Genomic DNA, 18919 nt, shown 5'->3' on the forward strand with positions numbered 1-18919 from the left:
GCACTGACTGCAGACCATCAGAAGTTATCACTCAGAAAACCCTATGTGCACTGACTGCAGACCATCAGAAGTTATCACTCAGAAAACCCTATGTGCACTGACTGCAGACCATCAGAAGTTATCACTCAGAAAACCCTATGTGCACTGACTGCAGACCATCAGAAGTTATCACTCAGAAAACCCTATGTGCACTGACTGCAGACCATCAGAAGTTATCACTCAGAAAACCCTATGTGCACTGACTGCAGACCATCAGAAGTTATCACTCAGAAAACCCTATGTGCACTGACTGCAGACCATCAGAAGTTATCACTCAGAAAACCCTATGTGCACTGACTGCAGACCATCAGAAGTTATCACTCAGAAAACCCTATGTGCACTGACTGCAGACCATCAGAAGTTATCACTCAGAAAACCCTATGTGCACTGACTGCAGACCATCAGAAGTTATCACTCAGTAAACCCTTTGGGTACTGACTACAACTGTAGCGACTTACCAGTGATGACACTGTCCCACGGTTGATTGCACAGGCTACCATGACAACAGTAGGAACACTTGTTGCCGTTTCCTGTACACTGGGACTGGCACGAGTCAGGGTTAACACAGCCCTTTGTGATAACTTTGGCACCAAAGTCCACGACTGTTTCACAAGCCTAATTATAATATACAATTTAACAATTAAATCTCTACAATACAATTTGCTTACATGTACAGGTTAAAGATTTCAATTTATCATTCATTATTTGAGCATCTATATATCATGTGGGGTAATATAAATGTGCATACAGAAAATGTTTTACAATATAAACAACTGAAATATACAAATCAACTTTGAGATTACTATTGCTTATAGAGATGAAAACCAAACTTTATCAGTAAATTAGGATAATATTTAGACATAATATCTCGTATATCAAATATTTTAATTATAATTAGATCCAGTGGAAGCTATCAATTCCTTGTATTACAATTTTCATTTACAGAATGTCAGTTTCAACTTTCTTCCTAAATCATTTGTAACTGTCTCCCTATGGAATCACTTGTACGTCAAATGTTGGGAGAAGATGCCTTCATGAGTTGTAACTAGCTTTAGCCTATAATCCCTTGTAGATATTTGGTCAATACAAAAGTCTGCTAGTGATCATGGCACCCACCACCATAAGATTTACATTGGTTATTTGTGTAAGTTATGGTCTCTATAACTGACAGTCATGTCAACAGTTAACTCCTTCACCCCTGAAATTTCATAGTGAACTTTTCCAACCTTTGAATTGGAAGAGTTCAAATGTGTCTTCAGGGGTGAATGTGTCAAAGCATTGTGTGGTAACTTTAAATCAAAACTTCATGCTGCTGTGTTTGACATTATAGTTCTTTCAAAGTGAGGTTGTTGTTTAACCCCTTTTACTAGAATAGTGTACGTGAAATATGAATCAAGGAAGATATTTTCTATTTCTGGCAACCATATTCTTATAAAGAAGTCTAGATCTGGAGCTAAAACTAAAATATGCAAAACTAGGAAATAGAAATAACCTACATATGAAATTTTAGAAAGATCTGTAATTTCTGAGAAATAGTGATAACAAACTTTAAACATTAAATTCAGAAGCGGCCACCTGGCAGCCATCTTGTTTTTTCTATCAGTATCAAAATGAAACAAACAAATTATTACAGAGGGAAACAAACATACATCTTTCAAAACATCTGTCAAGTGCTTCTTGGTAAATAGCAATAGAAAAAGTGGAACGGTCAAAGCCGAAATTGGGTACCATCCCTTTGTTGTGCGTGTTTCAATCAGATCGAGACTGTCTGTTTTTTCCAATCAGTCTAAATTAGTCTGAATAAAAATGTTTGTAATATACACTAAGAACTATTAGAGAATCCAACATCAGACATTTTGAGAAGGAATTGTCCAGTTGAAAAGAAGTGACACCTAGAATTGCTTAAGGATGGATGATATACAACATCACTATACAAAGGAAAATCAATTTGAAAAGGCCATCATCTGATGATGGTGGCTAAAAATATGTTTAAAGTAAAAACTTTTTATGAACGACATGACAGACAAAACTGATTACTTATGTACCTGTTTGTTAGCGGCACATGTATCAACAGCTCTGGCATTACACTGCTCATTAGAGTCGTCCTTCTGACAGCTAAAACACTGCAATTTTGAAGCTGTGGCACAATATAAAATCTTTTATCAGAACAGAAATAAGTCTCATTATCATATAAAATAAATGATCAAAATAATATAAACCATTAAATCCCCTGACCCTGCATTTAATTGCACTTAAACATATATGTACTAATTAAGCAACATATATTATTCTACAATGAATCAACTAGAAATTCAAGAAAAACAGATACTGATAAAAAGGTTACATACGTCATGGTTGATATCCTACAAATGTACACCATTATTTTAAATTCAAGTGTATCCAATTCTGTAGAATATGATAATACATTTTAACCAAACTTTTGGGCTCTCCCCCTTTTGTAATCTCAAAGAGGATAAATTATTTCCATCTGTCACATCCATTTTTAATAAAAAGGAATATATAAACATCAATAAAAAAAGGATTTTTCATAGGTCTAAGGGATTTTTCTGAAGTGAGACAGAAGGTTAAGACACCAATTTTTTTCTCTTGAGAGAAATTATTTTACGAAAATGACATCAAACATGTTATATGTATGATTACGATACTAGGCTTACATTTACTTGTGCACATGTGTGAATTTGTGCGTGTCTTACCTGCACATCTGTACTGGACGGATGCCCACACCCCTGAAAGAGCCTGTCTCAGTACCTGCTGTCTGTCTGCTGGTAAGATCAGCAAGGATTCCTGGGCACACTCCCAGCTCATGCGGGCCTTCTTACACATCCATGCTAAACGGCTCATACACATCTTGGCTTCACCACTGCCTCTAGAATTCTCATTGCTCTCATTAGAATTCTCATTAGATGTGCTAGCACTTCCACTTTGTGACTCACCACTTGCAGGTGCACTTCCTGCAGATTGAGCACTTCCACTTTGTGACTCACCACTTGCAGATGCACTTCCTGCAGATTGAGCACTGCCACTTCGTGACTCACCACTTGCAGGTGCACTTCCTGCAGATTGTGCACTGCCACTTCTTTTCTTACCACTTGCAGGTGCACTTCCTGCAGATTGAGCACTGCCACTTCGTGACTCACCACTTGCAGGTTCACTTCCTGCAGATTGTGCACTGCCACTTCTTTTCTCACCACTTGCAGGTGCACTTCCTGCAGATTGTGCACTGCCACTTCGTGACTCACTGCTTGCAGATGGTCTTCCTGCAGAATTACTACCTGAACTCGGAGCTGATTTTTCACAACTTGTCCCTGACTTGCTGCCACTATTTCTAGATTTGCTTCCACTTTCAGCTGACCCAGTATCATCCATACTACATGTATCCAGATCTACTGACCAGGATATGTCCAACATATAATCGCTGTCAAGTTGATCATCACATATAATCTCGTCTTCATCAACTTCAGCCGAATGTTGACGACTTGTTCCAGACATACCAGAGTCAGTATTGGACCCTTCTCCAGAGTTACTACCCGAGTTAGATCCTGAGGTAGATGCTGAATTAGCTGCAGATTGTGATCCAGAAGTCTTAGCACTTCTTTTCTTTCTAGGATCTTGAGATTGGCTTCCACTTTCCTTACTGCCTTTGCTAGCCTTAGAACCGCTGTCACCACTAGCCTTAGAGCCGCCACTGTGATTACCAGACTGTTTGCTGATATTACTACTATCTGTTGATTTGCTTGGCTGATTGTACTTTATTATCTCCAAGGAAGCTGAGTTGAAGGCAGTGATGCAATGCATGGCCACTCTCTCACATTGAGACGATGTCATCATTACAACATAATCCAGCTTGGCATAGATTTTCTTTTGCTCCTCTCCGGAGCAATGTTGGGCTCTCTCCCGTACACATCTTTTTGTACTCTCAATCATGCTTGGAAAATAAGGACGATTGACTTGTATGAACAACATGGAAATATAGCAACCTCATTGTGAAATTTTTCTTATATACACCATGGAAATTAAACAGTTTCAATGTAAAAATTATAACTATTCACCATTAAAATCAAACAATTTAAGGTAAAGGGTATCAGCTAGTTAAACTATATTATTACTATTGTCGCTACTGTGATATTTATTTAAGCCCCTTTCAAAAGAAGTATTCAATAAAAATAAGGTGCTGTGAGGCATTTAACAAAATTACAGTTGTTCCAAAATGTGAATGTTTAAAAACAGAAATAAAAAATTACAAAAGGGAAAAACTGCAGTGGTCAAACAGAGGACCTCGACATTTCAAAGTCTACACTTAACCGATGTTTCCGTACAGGAATTATAAATACACACCATCAAAATAAATGTACATCAATCTATGGACTGTAAAGCCTCTGAAAAACTTGACAGGGGAAGTTACTCTAAGCCAGAAAGACTGTTTTATTTGTTTCGTCCTCTATGTTGAAAGGAAAATAATCCCCAATTAAACAACTCGGAGTGGCGCTCTATTTCGCCATTATAACTGATGTAGTAGTACGCTTTACCTTAAGTGTAAAAGTTTACCCATCTACACACCATACAGATATAACATTTAAGTGTGACATTTTTTCAAAATCTTCAGTAGCTAGAAGTTAATATCAGCAACTTACTGTTAGTAGTGGTACTATTGATACTTAAGATTCCAGATGATATCAAACAAATATAAGTGTTCAAAAAGGGGGAAGAGTGGGAGAAACCATTATATCCGTCCACTAATTACAAACCAATCAATGACAATGTGGACACAGGGGACATGGTTAGACGGGACACAGTAAGGCCATGGAGACATGGTAATGTTAGCAGGGACACATGGGGACATGGTTAGATGGAACACATGGGGACATGGTAATGTTAGCAGGGACACATGGGGACATGGTTAGACGGGACACAGTAAGGCCATGGAGACATGGTAATGTTAGATGGAACACATGGGGACATGGTTAGACTGGACACAGTAAGGTCATGGGGACATGGGAATGTTAGCAGGGATACATGCGGACATGGTTAGACGGGACGCAGTAAGGCCAAGGAGACATGGCAATGTTAGCAGGGATAGATGGGGACATGGTTAGACGGGCCACAGTAAGGCCATGGAGACAGGGTAATGTTAGCAGGGATATATGGGGACATGGTTAGATGGAATACATGGGGACATCGTTAGACGGGACACAGTAAGGTCATGGAGACATGGTAATGTTAGAAGGGACACATGGGGACATGGATAGATGGAATACATGGGGACATCGTTAGACGGGACACAGTAAGTCCATGGAGACATGGTAATGTAGGAGGGACACATGGGGACATGGATAGAAGGGACACAGTAAGGGCATGGGGACATGGTAATGTAAGCAGGGACACATGGGGACAAGGTTAGATGGAACACATGGGGACCTGGCAATGTTAGCAGGGACACATGGGGACATGGATAGACTGGACACAGTAAGGCCATGGTGACATGGTAATGTTAGCAGTGGTACATGGGGACATGGTTAGAAGGGACACAGTAAGGGCATGGGGACATGGTAATGTTAACAGGGAGACATGAGGACATGGTTAGATGGAACACATGGGAACATGGTTAGACGGGACACGGTAAGGCCATGGGGACATGCTAATGTTAGCAGGGACAGATGGGGACATGGTTAGATGGAATACATGGGTACATGGTTAGACGGGACACAGTAAGGCCAAGGGGACATGGTAATGTTAGCAGGGAAACATGGGGACATGGTTAGAGGGAATACATGGGGACATGGTTAGACGGGACACAGTAAGGCCAAGGAGACATGGTAATGTTAGCAGGAACACATGGGGACATGGTTAGAAGGGACACAGTAAGGCCATGGGGACATGGTAATGTTAGGAGGGACACATGAGGACATGGTTAGATGGAACACATGGGAACATGGTTAGACGGGACACAGTAAGGCCATGGGGACATGGTAATGTTAGGAGGGACACATGGGGACATACTTGCACATTTCTTTCTCTCCCTTCTTAATCATCGTACTGAGATCCTCGATGCACTGAAGAGCTGCACATCGTTCACAGTATATTTCTGGACACGTGCGGCCCTTACGACTAACCAGCTTTTCATACATCGCATGGATGATTGTCTTCTCACGCGCTTCACAGCCAGCTATCTGACGCCTCACACAATGTTTGGCATCAACAAGAGCACTGAAACCACAAATAACTCCCGTGTAGTAACACCATAACAACACTCAAAATATTGTACTAAACTTCAAAGGTGTAGAGCCAACGTCAGGTAAAGGTATTGTGGTTGGTACTTCGCTGTGAGTGCGGATACCAAGAGTTATTACCCGTTTGAGAAAAATCTAGGAATCTGATTGGTTAAAAACTACAGTGTACCAAACCGCATTCGTAAATCTCGGGGGGTATACGAAAATATCAGGGGGTATACGGTCATGTCATGTGATTCTCAGCAGTAATACGGTGGAATTACGTGATTTTACAAGGGGTATACGGGTCACGTGTCTTTGTATCTTGCGGCCGGGCAACAGTACAACTGGCATTCGTCGTCTGCTTCGCTGTTTACAAAATGGCAAAACGTTTCGCTTCGCATACTGAAAAGACTCAAAGGGGTAATAAATTTGTTACACAGTTTTTTGGCAGGGTATACGGGATGGTATGACCCTACAGGATTTCGTATTTCCTTCGGCCTATACCCTGCCAAAAATCCGTGTAACTAATAGTATGCCGGGCGATTAAAGAGGAACTAAATATAATTAGGGGGGACTTAATCACAACATACTCAAGCACCTAGTAGACCAAATAAAACCCTTCAAAAACCGTCTTATTGGTAACGCTTGACTATGTTGTGATGAAGTCCCCCCTAAATTGTAGTAACACTGTCATGTATAGTTATAACAGTATACACATACAGTAATATTGATACAAACTTGGCAGCCTACCAGTATATGAATGTTTGAAGATGAGACAAATTGTTCATATATCTTTTGTGGTTATGTTAGGATTTTTGCAACCATGAAAACTATTAACATGTGTACTAAACAAGCTTTTCAGGTTAAATTATAACTTCTTCTCGATCATAACAGGCCTCAATCAAATTATTTTTCAATTACCCTGTCAGATTTTATTAGAAATACTGACAAAATATCCTAAGCTATTTACATTGTGAAGTTTACAGGATGTCTTACACATCACAAACAAATTAAAGTGGTTGTCAACTATGCAGTCTACAAAATGTAATTCATCTGAAGTTAAAATTCTTTTACTGAACAAATGTGGTGTCCTGCTGTTGTTTAATTTAAAAACAGAACAGGGGTGGAAGTAATTCCATGATCCAGAGTTGACGTTATTCTACTTTCTGATAAATCCATAACAAAGACCATGTATTCCTGATAGTGCAGCACTAGTGGACATTTTATTCCACTCTTTCGATGCTTGAAGGAAAAACATTAAGTCATGAATAGAGTTATTTCTACCATATAATCATTGTGACCTGTGATCTTGTCACATAACTTGCGACTTGTGACAATGCTGTGACCTTCACGAGACCATGTTAATTGTAAACTAACTTGCAGATAGTTTCTTTGTTTCCCTTGGAGGCCACAAGCTTGGTATGTGCAGATACCATGCAGTTGAGAGCCTCAATGTCATCACACATCTGACCCTCGTCGTCGCAGTCTGGTAGCTTTGGTTTAGGGGTCTGGGGGGCCACACAAGCCAGACGGGCCAGTGTGGTCATGTCCTGGTATGCCTGCAAAACACTCTGATGCTTCTCCTCATCACAGTCTTTTATGCTCTTTAATACACAGGTCTCTGTTGTTAGGATTTGTCTGTAATAAACGATTGTGATAGTCAATGAGTATGTATTAAATAACATAGCAAGTTTGATTAACTTTGATATTTAAAGAAGAATCTATCCCTCATGTGTGATGTATGCAGACAGAAATCTCAGCAGAGATATTGAAAGTTTGGTATAAGGCAAAGTAGACAGTTATTTCTATGGGTACATGTTAATCAACCTTATAAGTAGATGGTTGTCCATATACATGTAGGTATGTGTGAATCAACCTTAAAAGTATAGGGTTGTCTATATGGGTACATGTTAATCAATCTTACAAGTAGAGGGTTGTCCGCATGGTAACATGTTAATCAACCTTAAAAGTGTAGGGTTGTCTATATGGGTACATGTTAATCAACGAATCTTACAAGTAGAGGGTTGTCTGTATGGTAACATGTTAATCAACCTTAAAAGTAGAGGGTTGTCTATATGGGTACATGTTAATTAAGCATTGAACTGTTTTTGTATGGTATTTATGATCTATTTGAATGACACAGCGCGCATTATGATTTGTTTGCTTGCAAAGCTGTGTCAGGAAACCGTGGCTGCGAGACGCGTGAAACTGATAGCGTTTGAAGTGAGTAATCTTGCGACGGAGCACAGCGGTTCGTTACAAATGTCTGAAATGTTTATGTACTGTGAGTGACTCATATCAGTAGGTCTGTAACATATGTGTCAGTGTCTCTATAGAATATGTGTATTTCAGACATTTGTAATGAACCCCTGTTGATCAGTGCAGTGTAACAGACAATATTTCTGATAAATTGCATCAGCGTTAAAATTGTTTCTATTGCCGGCATTGGTGAATTCAACCGATGTGCATTTTGAACGATATTGCAGACCTTGGTCTTGTTTTTGTTGTAATAAAAGTATTTTTTATTTCATTTTTATTTTGCACATAAATTTACAATGACATTGTCAAGTCTCACAATGCCCAGCGATATTTCAGCAGCCGTCATGTTTATTGTAGTTACGGTCAGTGTTGTAATAATACGCTAAGAATTGTGTCTCGTGCTGCATGGTAATTAAAGTCCCATCAACGACACATTTTTCAAAGAGGCTATATAGTGGCAATGCTATGCAAATGTAAATATTCAATCTTACAAGTAGAGGGTTGTCCATATGGGTCCGTGTTAATCAGCCTTACAATTAGAGGGTTGTCCATATGGGTATGTGTTAATCAACCTTACAAGTAGAGGGTTGTCCATATGGGTACATGTTAATCAACCTTACAAGTAGAGGGTTGTCCATATGGGTACGTACGTGTTAATCAACCTTACAAGGAGAGGGTTGTCCATATGGGTTTTTGTTAATCAACCTTACAAGTAGAGGGTTGTCCATATGGGTATGTGTTTATCAACCTTACAAGTAAAGGGTTGTCCATATGGGTATGTGTTAATCAACCTTACAAGTAGAGGTGTAATAGGACGAGTCGGGGCTCCGGGCAGTTCACGCACTTAATCGGTATTTAGTGTGTCCCCGAGTCCCGCATCGCCCTATGTTGTCAACCCAGGTTCGGTAGGTCACAACTTACGAAACATGTTGGCTAAAGAAGAGATAATCCAAATAAACTGTTAACAATATTTATTCATACGAGAATGAGATATTTACAGATGATGGTTACTGGCACTAACACTTCCACACTACATTCGCACACGAACTCGCCCCTGGGTCTAGTTCCTACATAGGCTTGAAATCGCCTACGACCACCCGCCTGGTGCTAAGCTATCGGCTATATACCTGGAGTATATTGTGGCACACCTCCGGAAACAAATCCGTTCGACTGCCTGATTATTCCCAGGCAACGACTGTATTTATACACTAGCCCACCCACCCGAAATGCACGCGCTCGTGCAAAACTATCTGTGGCATGTGGTCGACTATCCAGTCGATACACCACACGAGAGGGTCAACTCCAGTCACCCAGAAATGACCTGACAACGTCAGAGTTCAATACTTTCTAACGAATAAAAACAGGTAAGTTACTTACTGCATGCACTAGCTCCAGGCAGTGTATTGCCACGGAATAAATTAAACTTATACTCAATATATTTTGCACCCAAAAACCCTCCCCTACTACAGAGGGTTGTCCATATGGGTACGTGTGAATCAACCTTACAAGTAGAGGGTTGTCCATATGGGTACATGTTAATCAACCTTACAAGTAGAGGGTTGTCCATATGGGTTTGTGTTAATAAACCTTACAAGTAGAGGGTTGTCCATATGGGTACGTGTTAATCAACCTTACAAGTGGAGGGTTGTCCATATGGGTACGTGTTAATCAACCTTACAAGTAGAGGGGTGTCCATATGGGTACGTGTTAATCAACCTTACAAGTAGAGGGGTGTCCATATGGGTACGTGTTAATCAACCTTACAAGTGGAGGGTTGTCCATATGGGTACGTGTTAATCAACCTTACAAGTAGAGGGTTTTCCATATGGGTGTGCTGATTTAGAAACTTACGAGCAGATGGCTGTCCGTAATGGTGTATGTTGATAGCGAGCAATGGTTTTAGACATGGCAGCTAAACAGCGTGCAGCTTCCTCCTGACGACAGTATTTCGGTTTGTCATCCTCTGGTTGATCACAGATGGCCTGAGTCTTGACCAGCTTCTTTGTCCAGTCAGACACCTGCAGGAACTTCTGCCGTTTCTCCGAAGAACAAGTAACTGTCAAAGTGCTCACACATTCTGCGTACCCTTCGGTGTTGCTGTTTAAAATAACTGATTTTAGCTGACACATCACACTACTATAACCTGACTTTATACATCTCTCAATTTATAATTTGAAACATGTTACAATATTATTCAGGCTACACTAAACATATTACTTTAAGTGAAAATAGTTACGTCTGCACAAGAAAGTATATAACATCATCCTTACCTTATAATCACATCTATAGCTACAATGATCTTGACTAGTATAATTAAAGTGACTAGCTGGCACACCAGAATGACCCCTTCTATTATTTTGATGGTAAAATCACAACAATTTAAGGTGTTATGAAACTTCAAAGCTACATTTTTCTGACTTCTTGATAGCTTTTTACAATCATACACATAACAAAACTCATCATTTTTTTTCTGTTTTTCTTTTTTCTGTAGTTTACTTTGGGAGGAACCTTGTTGATATTTTTTTTATTCTGCCTCTACAAGTCTGCCCTGCTGTACTGTTACTGTACTGTAAATGTATATGTACCTGCAGACAGAAGCCCTAGCCCCTATGGGGTAAAGGCCAGTCAGTAGGGACTTGGCCTGGCCTTTGTAACATTCTTCAGCTTCAGACAGACGACAGGTCAGTGGCTCTGTAACACGGGAAGTAAATAGATTATCATGTAGCTTCAAAACAGGAAGTGAGTAGACTATCATATGTAGCGGAACTGGACGGATATGAAGAACTTTACATGAATATTTTCGCATTATAATAGTTTAAGTCAAGAAAATTGCAAAAGAAGCAGAAATAAAGAAAATGAAGCAGAGGCCACCAACCTTCAGGACAAGGGAGGGATGCCACAAACTGTTCAGCAATACCACTTAGTTCGGAGAAATCAGCAACTGTAAACTTGAATGTGTCATCGCCTGCAATAGCTGACAACTGATCATCATCAACATTGCCAACTCCAATCACAAGCAGGGTAACAAACATGTCACGGAGTTTATTTGCCTCGGACACAGAGTTGTCATTGGAAGAACCATCCGTTATCAGAATTACAATTTTGGGAGCTGCAGAGCGTGCTCCTTCTGCTTCAGACAGGGCAACTTCTCGCACAAACTTCAAACCCTTTTCAATTTCAGTTCCTGATTTATCATAGATAATATCGTCAATGGTTTTGTCCATGTCTTGTGTATTGTTGTAAGTATTCAATCCAAACCTTTTGATGGGATTTCTAGAAAATGTTACTAGTGCGACCTGCATTACCCCTGTTTTTACATTGTCAGCTATGATCGGGTTGTTAATAAGGTTTTTCACGAAATCTTTCTGAATCTGGAAATCAGTGGCACCAATGCTACTAGACTCATCCACTAGGAACACAAGATCTGCTGGGGCTGAACCACAGTCTGTAAATAAAGCATTGTGTATTAAAACAATGTTCAGTTTGTTAGAAAAACCATCACTCAATCCATTCATATATGCAATCAGACTTTGTTTGCAATTTTTTCTCTCATTAATATGACAAGTCATCCATAAATTAGTTATAAGTAGCAAACCAAGAAATTTAAAAAAAAAAATATTCTTTTATTTTTCATTTTAATATGTCACATACAAAGATGTCAGTCGAACCTCGGATTCGTTGAATACCATGTATTTCTCAAACTATTGATCTGAACCCTACGAGTTCCAGTTGGCGGGGTTTTACTGTACTTAATTACATATCTAATAAACTGATGGAAAATACCCTTTCATTACGTAATTAAGCTAACATTTGATTTTCTAGGTGCTTTCTTTTGGAGTCGAACCTGGACTTCATAGTACTAGTCCTGAATGCTCTACTGATATTAAGATAAGGGGAATAACATCTAATTGAATCAGAAACGGTGCAATCAGTGATACACACACCTATATACATGTATATACAACATACTTAACAGTAGTAATAGCTGTGACATGTTTTATAATTTAAAGTAATTTAACTAAATGCATTAAAGATACAATACAAGTAAGTTCACAAACAGCCTGGATATGCTCACCTGTAAGACAGTAAATTATTAAAAGGACAAATTGTTTTGTGAACAATGACATATTCTCTAATGCAGTTTAAGGTAAGGATTGTGTCACCATTTCTCAGTAGAATTTCTTCAAATTTTGTAGTCATTTTGCTTTGAAGAAAAGAAATATTTCTGCCACAAAAAAAAATATAGGTTGTCAGAATTTTAAGGATTTTAAGGGAAATTTATGTAAAAAGGGGTGAATTTGGAAGACACAATTTTTTGCAAAATAATGTCAATAAAAATTAAAATGACATAGATTAGTATTGCATTAATGTATATCAATTTAATAAATGCTGAAATTGTGTAAAATTAATTATCTATAAACGATTAAAAAGTGACATTTTATAATAAAACCATGTACACATAGTAATTGCATGTATGAGTTATCTTTCTTGAAAAACTTCATAGTAGTGAAATGGGTAGCCGGTTTCCTGAAGTATAGAAAAATGGACACATGTGACTCATTGATAAAAAACAACTGAATTAATGCCTGGATTGCTTTGAAATACTTTAATATTGAGAGAACACACTTTTCTGTCAATAATAAACATACAATATTCACCAGTTTAATATTAAACATCAGAATATGCGGAAATTGTGATACTGTCTCCCTACATTATGTACATTGGATTTTCAACTAGGGATATACTTCCTATTTCCGTTTATCAATACACTCCTATTACCTTGAGGTTGCTACATTCCAGATCTTACCTTTTTCTGTTGAATTTTTGACTGAAAATTAGAGAGAGAAAAAAGTTGAAACTAAAACAAATGATTACAATATAAACAAATAAAAACATAAAGGGACAGTCCTGTAAGGCCAACTAGAATTTGAACAGGAGTTGATAAAATGTGGGATAAGGTCATCTATTTCAGCAAACTTCATATTCATTCATCCCAACAAGCTAAGTATCAATTACCATTACTCTGCGCTTCATTGTTCATCAGAAGAAGTTGTTTGAATACCATTTGGCATATTCAATATCCTTTAGAATTATACAATATTGAAGATTTTATTCTTAAAAATACAATTTGATATTTGAACTTTATATCTGAATGATGATCTGGAAACAGCTTTACAGCACACTGTCTTATACCCATATATATATATTTTGTGACAAGAAATAACAAACCAAAAATCTTAAATTTGACCTGAACTTGTGACCTTGACCTTAATGAAAGAATCCCATAAGTTTCCCAAGGCATACTATACCTAGTGAAAGCAAGTCTGTCATATAGTGATCAAAAAAAGATATCTTGACAATAGGAACTACATTTGGTTTTTACTTAGAATTGATGTTTATTTTATTAGTATACCTTATAGTGCTTGTAATATATATATGTATTGGTATATACCTTTAACACAGCACACAGCATATGTATCAGTGGGGGAGATAACACATCGGGAACCTTCAGGACAGAATCCGGACGATCCACGTCCACAGTAGTACTCGTCCCCAGTCTCATCCTTCAGAGGACCTCCCACCTCGCACGGACTTACAGCAGCTGTAACACAAACACAAGTCAGAGTCTATTTCTTTAAGGTTCATTAAGGTGGTGTAAAGTGAGGTCACGGGGATTTATTTTTGTGGGAGTAGTTTAAAATGTTTGTGGATGAACAAACTTGTCTGTTTGTAATTGAGAAACAAAATTGTCCTCACCAACACAATTGTTCTTAATCATGTTTTCCTCTGTTAATTGGTCTAAATTATTTCCGATTCATTCAGGCCTCAGGTTACTGTCTCTTTATTCCATATTTACCTATTTCTTAAATTTATTTGAGTCCAAATGGTTGATTGCAAGGTTGTTTCATCCACCATTGACCAATATGTTGTGTTTTTTCACATTAGATTTTACATTTATTTTTGATATTACCACTGTCACTACCACTGTCACTACCACAGTCACTACCACTGTCACTACCACAGTCACTACCACTGTCACTACCAGTCACTACCACTGTCACTACCACTGTCACCACCACAGTCACAACCACAGTCACTACCACAGTCACTACCACAGTCACTACCACTGTCACTACCACTGTCACTATAAGTAACTACCACAGTCACTACCACAGTCACTACCACTGTCACTACCATCAACGTTGGTATTTACTTTTGATATATCCACTGTCACTACCACTGTCACTACCACAGTCACTACCACTGTCACTACCACTGTCACTATAAGTAACTACCACAGCCACTACCACAGTCACTACCACTGTCACTACCATCAACCTTGGTATTTACTTTTGATATATCCACTGTCACTACCACTGTCACCACCACAGTCACTACCACTTTCACTACCAGTCACTACCACTGTCACTACCACAGTCACTACCACCAACCTTGGTATTTACTTTTGATATATCCACTGTCACTACCACTGACACTACCATAGTCTCTACCACTGTCACTACCACAGTCACTACCACCATCCTTGGTATTTACTTTTGATATATCCACTGTCACTACCACTGTCACTACCACTGTCACTACCGCTGTCACTACCACTGTCACTACCACTGTCACTACCAGTCACTACCACTGTCACTACCAGTCGCTACCACAGTCACTACCACTGTCACTATCACAGTCACTACCACTGTCACTACCACAGTCACTACCACAGTCACCACCACTGTCACCACCACTGTCACTACCACTGTCACTATCACAGTCACTACCACTGTCACTACCACAGTCACTACCACTGTCACTACCACTGTCACCACCACTGTCACTACAACTGTCACTACCACAGTCACTACCACAGTCACTATCACTGTCACTACCACTGTCACCACCACTGTCACTACAACTGTCACTACCACAGTCACTACCACAGTCACTCCCAGTCACTACCACTGTCACTACCACTGTCACTAACACAGTCACTACCACAGTCACTACCACTTTCACTACCACTGTCACTACCAGTCACTACCACTGCCACTACCACAGTCACTACCACTGTCACTCCCACTGTCACTACCACTGTCACTACCACAGTCACTCCCACTGTCACTACCAGTCACTACCACTGTCATTCCCACTGTCACTACCACAGTCACTACCACTGTCACTTCCACAGTCACTACCAGTCACTACCACTGTCACTACCGCTGTCACTACCACTGTCACTACCACAGTCACTACCACTGGCACTACCACTGTCACTACCACAGTCACTACCACAGTCACTTCCACTGTCACTACCACCAACCTTGGTATTTACTTTTCACTGTCACTACCACTGTCACTACCACTGTCACTACTACTGTCACTACCACAGTCACTACCACGGTCACTACCAGTCACTACCACTGTCACTACCACGGTCACTACCACTGTCACTACCACAGTCACTACCCCTGTCACTACCAGTCACTACCACAGTCACTCCCACTGTCACTACCACAGTCACTACCACAGTCACCACTACTGTCACTACTGTCACTCCCAGTCACTACCACTGTCACTACCACAGTCACTACCCCTGTCACTACCAGTCACTACCACAGTCACTCCCACTGTCACTCCCACAGTCACTACCAGTCACTACCACTGTCACTCCCACTGTCACTACCACAGTCCCTACCACTGTCACTACCACAGTCACTACCAGTCACTACCGCTGTCACTACCACCAACCTTGGTATTTACTTTTGATATAGCCACTGTCACTACCACTGTCACTACCACAGTCACTCCCACAGTCACCACCACTGTCACCACCACTGTCACTACCACTGTCACTATGACAGTCACTACCACTGTCACTACCACAGTCACTAACACTGTCACTACCACAGTCACTACCAGTCACTACCACTGTCACTCCCACTGTCACTACCACTGTCACTCCCACAGTCACTACCACAGTCACCACTACTGTCACTACTGTCACTCCCAGTCACTACCACTGTCACTACCACTGTCACTACCACGGTCACTACCACTGTCACTACCACAGTCACTACCTCTGTCACTACCACAGTCACTACCCCTGTCACTACCAGTCACTACCACAGTCACTCCCACTGTCACTCCCACAGTCACTACCACTGACTACCACAGTCACTACCACTGTCACTACCATCAACGTTGGTATTTACTTTTGATATATCCACTGTCACTACCACTGTCACTACCTCAGTCACTACCACTGTCATTACCACTGTCACTACCACAGTCACTACCACAGTCACTCCCAGTCACTACCACTGTCACTACCACAGTCACTACCACTGGCACTACCACAGTCACTACCAGTCACTACCACTGGCACTACCACTGTCACTACCACTGTCACTACCACGGTCACTACCACTGTCACTACCACTGTCACTACCACAGTCACTACATCAGTCACTACCACTGTCACTACCACCAACCTTGGTATTTACTTTTGATATATCCACTGTCACTACCACAGTCACTACCACTGTCATTACCACTGTCACTACCACAGTCACTACCACAGTCACCACTACTGTCACTACCAGTCACTACCACTGTCACTACCACTGTCACTACCACAGTCACTACCACAGTCACCACTACTGTCACTCCCAGTCACTACCACTGTCACTACCAGTCACTACCACTGTCACCACCACTGTCACTACCAGTCACTACCACTGTCACAACCACTGTCACTACCACTGTCACTACCACAGTCACTACATCAGTCACTACTTGATATATCCACTGTCACTACCACTGTCACTACCAGTCACTACCACTGTCACAACCACTGTCACTACCACTGTCACTACCACAGTCACTACCACAGTCACTACCAGTCACTACCACTGTCACTACCACAGTCACTATCACTGTCACTACCAGTCACTACCACTGTCACTACCAGTCACTACCACAGTCACTACCACTGTCACTACCACCAACCTTGGCATTTACTTTTGATATATCCACTGTCACTACCACAGTCACTACCACTACCACTGTCAGTACCACCAACCTTGGTATTTACTTTTGATATATCCACTGTCACTACCACAGTCACTACCCCTGTCACTACCAGTCACTACCACTGTCACTACCACTGTCCCTACCACAGTCACTACCACTGTCACTACCACCAACCTTGGCATTTACTTTTGATATATCCACTGTCACTACCACAGTCACCACTACTGTCACTACCAGTCACTACCACTGTCACTACCACTGTCCCTACCACAGTCACTACCACTGTCACTCCCACTGTCACTACCACAGTCACTACCACAGTCACTACCACTGTCACTACTACAGTCACTACCACTGTCACCACCACTGTCACTACCAGTCACTACCACAGTCACTACCACTGTCACTACCACTGTCACCACCACTGTCACTACCAGTCACTACCACTGTCACTACCACTGTCACCATTGATATATCCACTGTCACTACCACTGTCACTACCACAGTCACTCCCACTGTCACTACCACTCACTACCACTGTCACTACCACATTCACTACCACTGTCACTACTACATTCACTACCACTGTCACCACCACTGTCAGTCACTACCACTGTCACTACCAGTCACTACCACTGTCACTACCACATTCACTACCACAGTCACTACCACTGTCACCACCACTGTCACTACCAGTCATTACCACTGTCACTACCACTGTCACTACTACTGTCACTACCACAGTCACTACCACTGTCACTACCACTGTCACTACCACTGTCACTACCACAGTCACTACCACTGTCACTACCACCAACGTTGGTATGTATTTCAGTACACCACCTGAAGATGGATTCTTCATTCTAAACAGCCCTTGACTACAAGCCAGGTGGAGGTCAATATACTGTAACATCAGAGCTAGAATTCAGTCTTCCCTATAACTGTACAATTATTGTTCTTTGTATTGTATTCCTTGTTATGTAATTATTCATTGTTTGTTCATCTTGACAAAGGGGTGAACTGCCTAAAAATTTAACGATTTACTTACATTGTCACTATTATACTTCTTCAGAGCTATATACTGACTTAGGTAATATGTATACAACAACCTAGCTCTGTTTGTTCAAATTCAGTGCTTACATTGGATAAAAATGCTGTTAATTACTTATAAGAAATTTGTATACATCATTGTCATGGGAATACAAAATTGTCATCAAGATATGTCTTGAATGAAATTATCTTTGGAATAAAAGACCTGATATAGGCTTGAAATATTCTAGATTCTTGTACTCAGCACTATTGTATAAAATACTGCTGTACTGTCTGGCCAATATGGCTACAACAGGCAA

The 18919-nt window shown here is 40.4% G+C and overlaps 1 protein-coding gene across 2 annotated transcripts in view; it reads right to left on the reverse strand.

Annotated features, from left to right (window-relative positions):
- LOC110460910 overlaps positions 1-18919 on the reverse strand; it is a 110178-nt gene that overhangs the window by 52543 nt on the left and 38716 nt on the right. For both annotated transcript variants that reach the window (XM_021514121.1, XM_021514122.1), the window contains exons 15-24: positions 13981-14130; positions 13336-13356; positions 11404-11973; positions 11114-11219; positions 10380-10625; positions 7647-7907; positions 6058-6264; positions 2754-3985; positions 2085-2176; positions 498-654 (exon numbers count right to left, since the gene is read on the reverse strand). In XM_021514121.1, the coding sequence (XP_021369796.1) occupies positions 498-654; positions 2085-2176; positions 2754-3985; positions 6058-6264; positions 7647-7907; positions 10380-10625; positions 11114-11219; positions 11404-11973; positions 13336-13356; positions 13981-14130 (3042 nt within the window). The remainder of the gene's footprint in view (positions 1-497; positions 655-2084; positions 2177-2753; positions 3986-6057; positions 6265-7646; positions 7908-10379; positions 10626-11113; positions 11220-11403; positions 11974-13335; positions 13357-13980; positions 14131-18919) is intronic.

This window comes from Mizuhopecten yessoensis, unplaced genomic scaffold (genome assembly GCF_002113885.1).
Source record: "Mizuhopecten yessoensis strain PY_sf001 unplaced genomic scaffold, ASM211388v2 scaffold10521, whole genome shotgun sequence".
Lineage (NCBI taxonomy): Eukaryota > Metazoa > Mollusca > Bivalvia > Pectinida > Pectinidae > Mizuhopecten > Mizuhopecten yessoensis.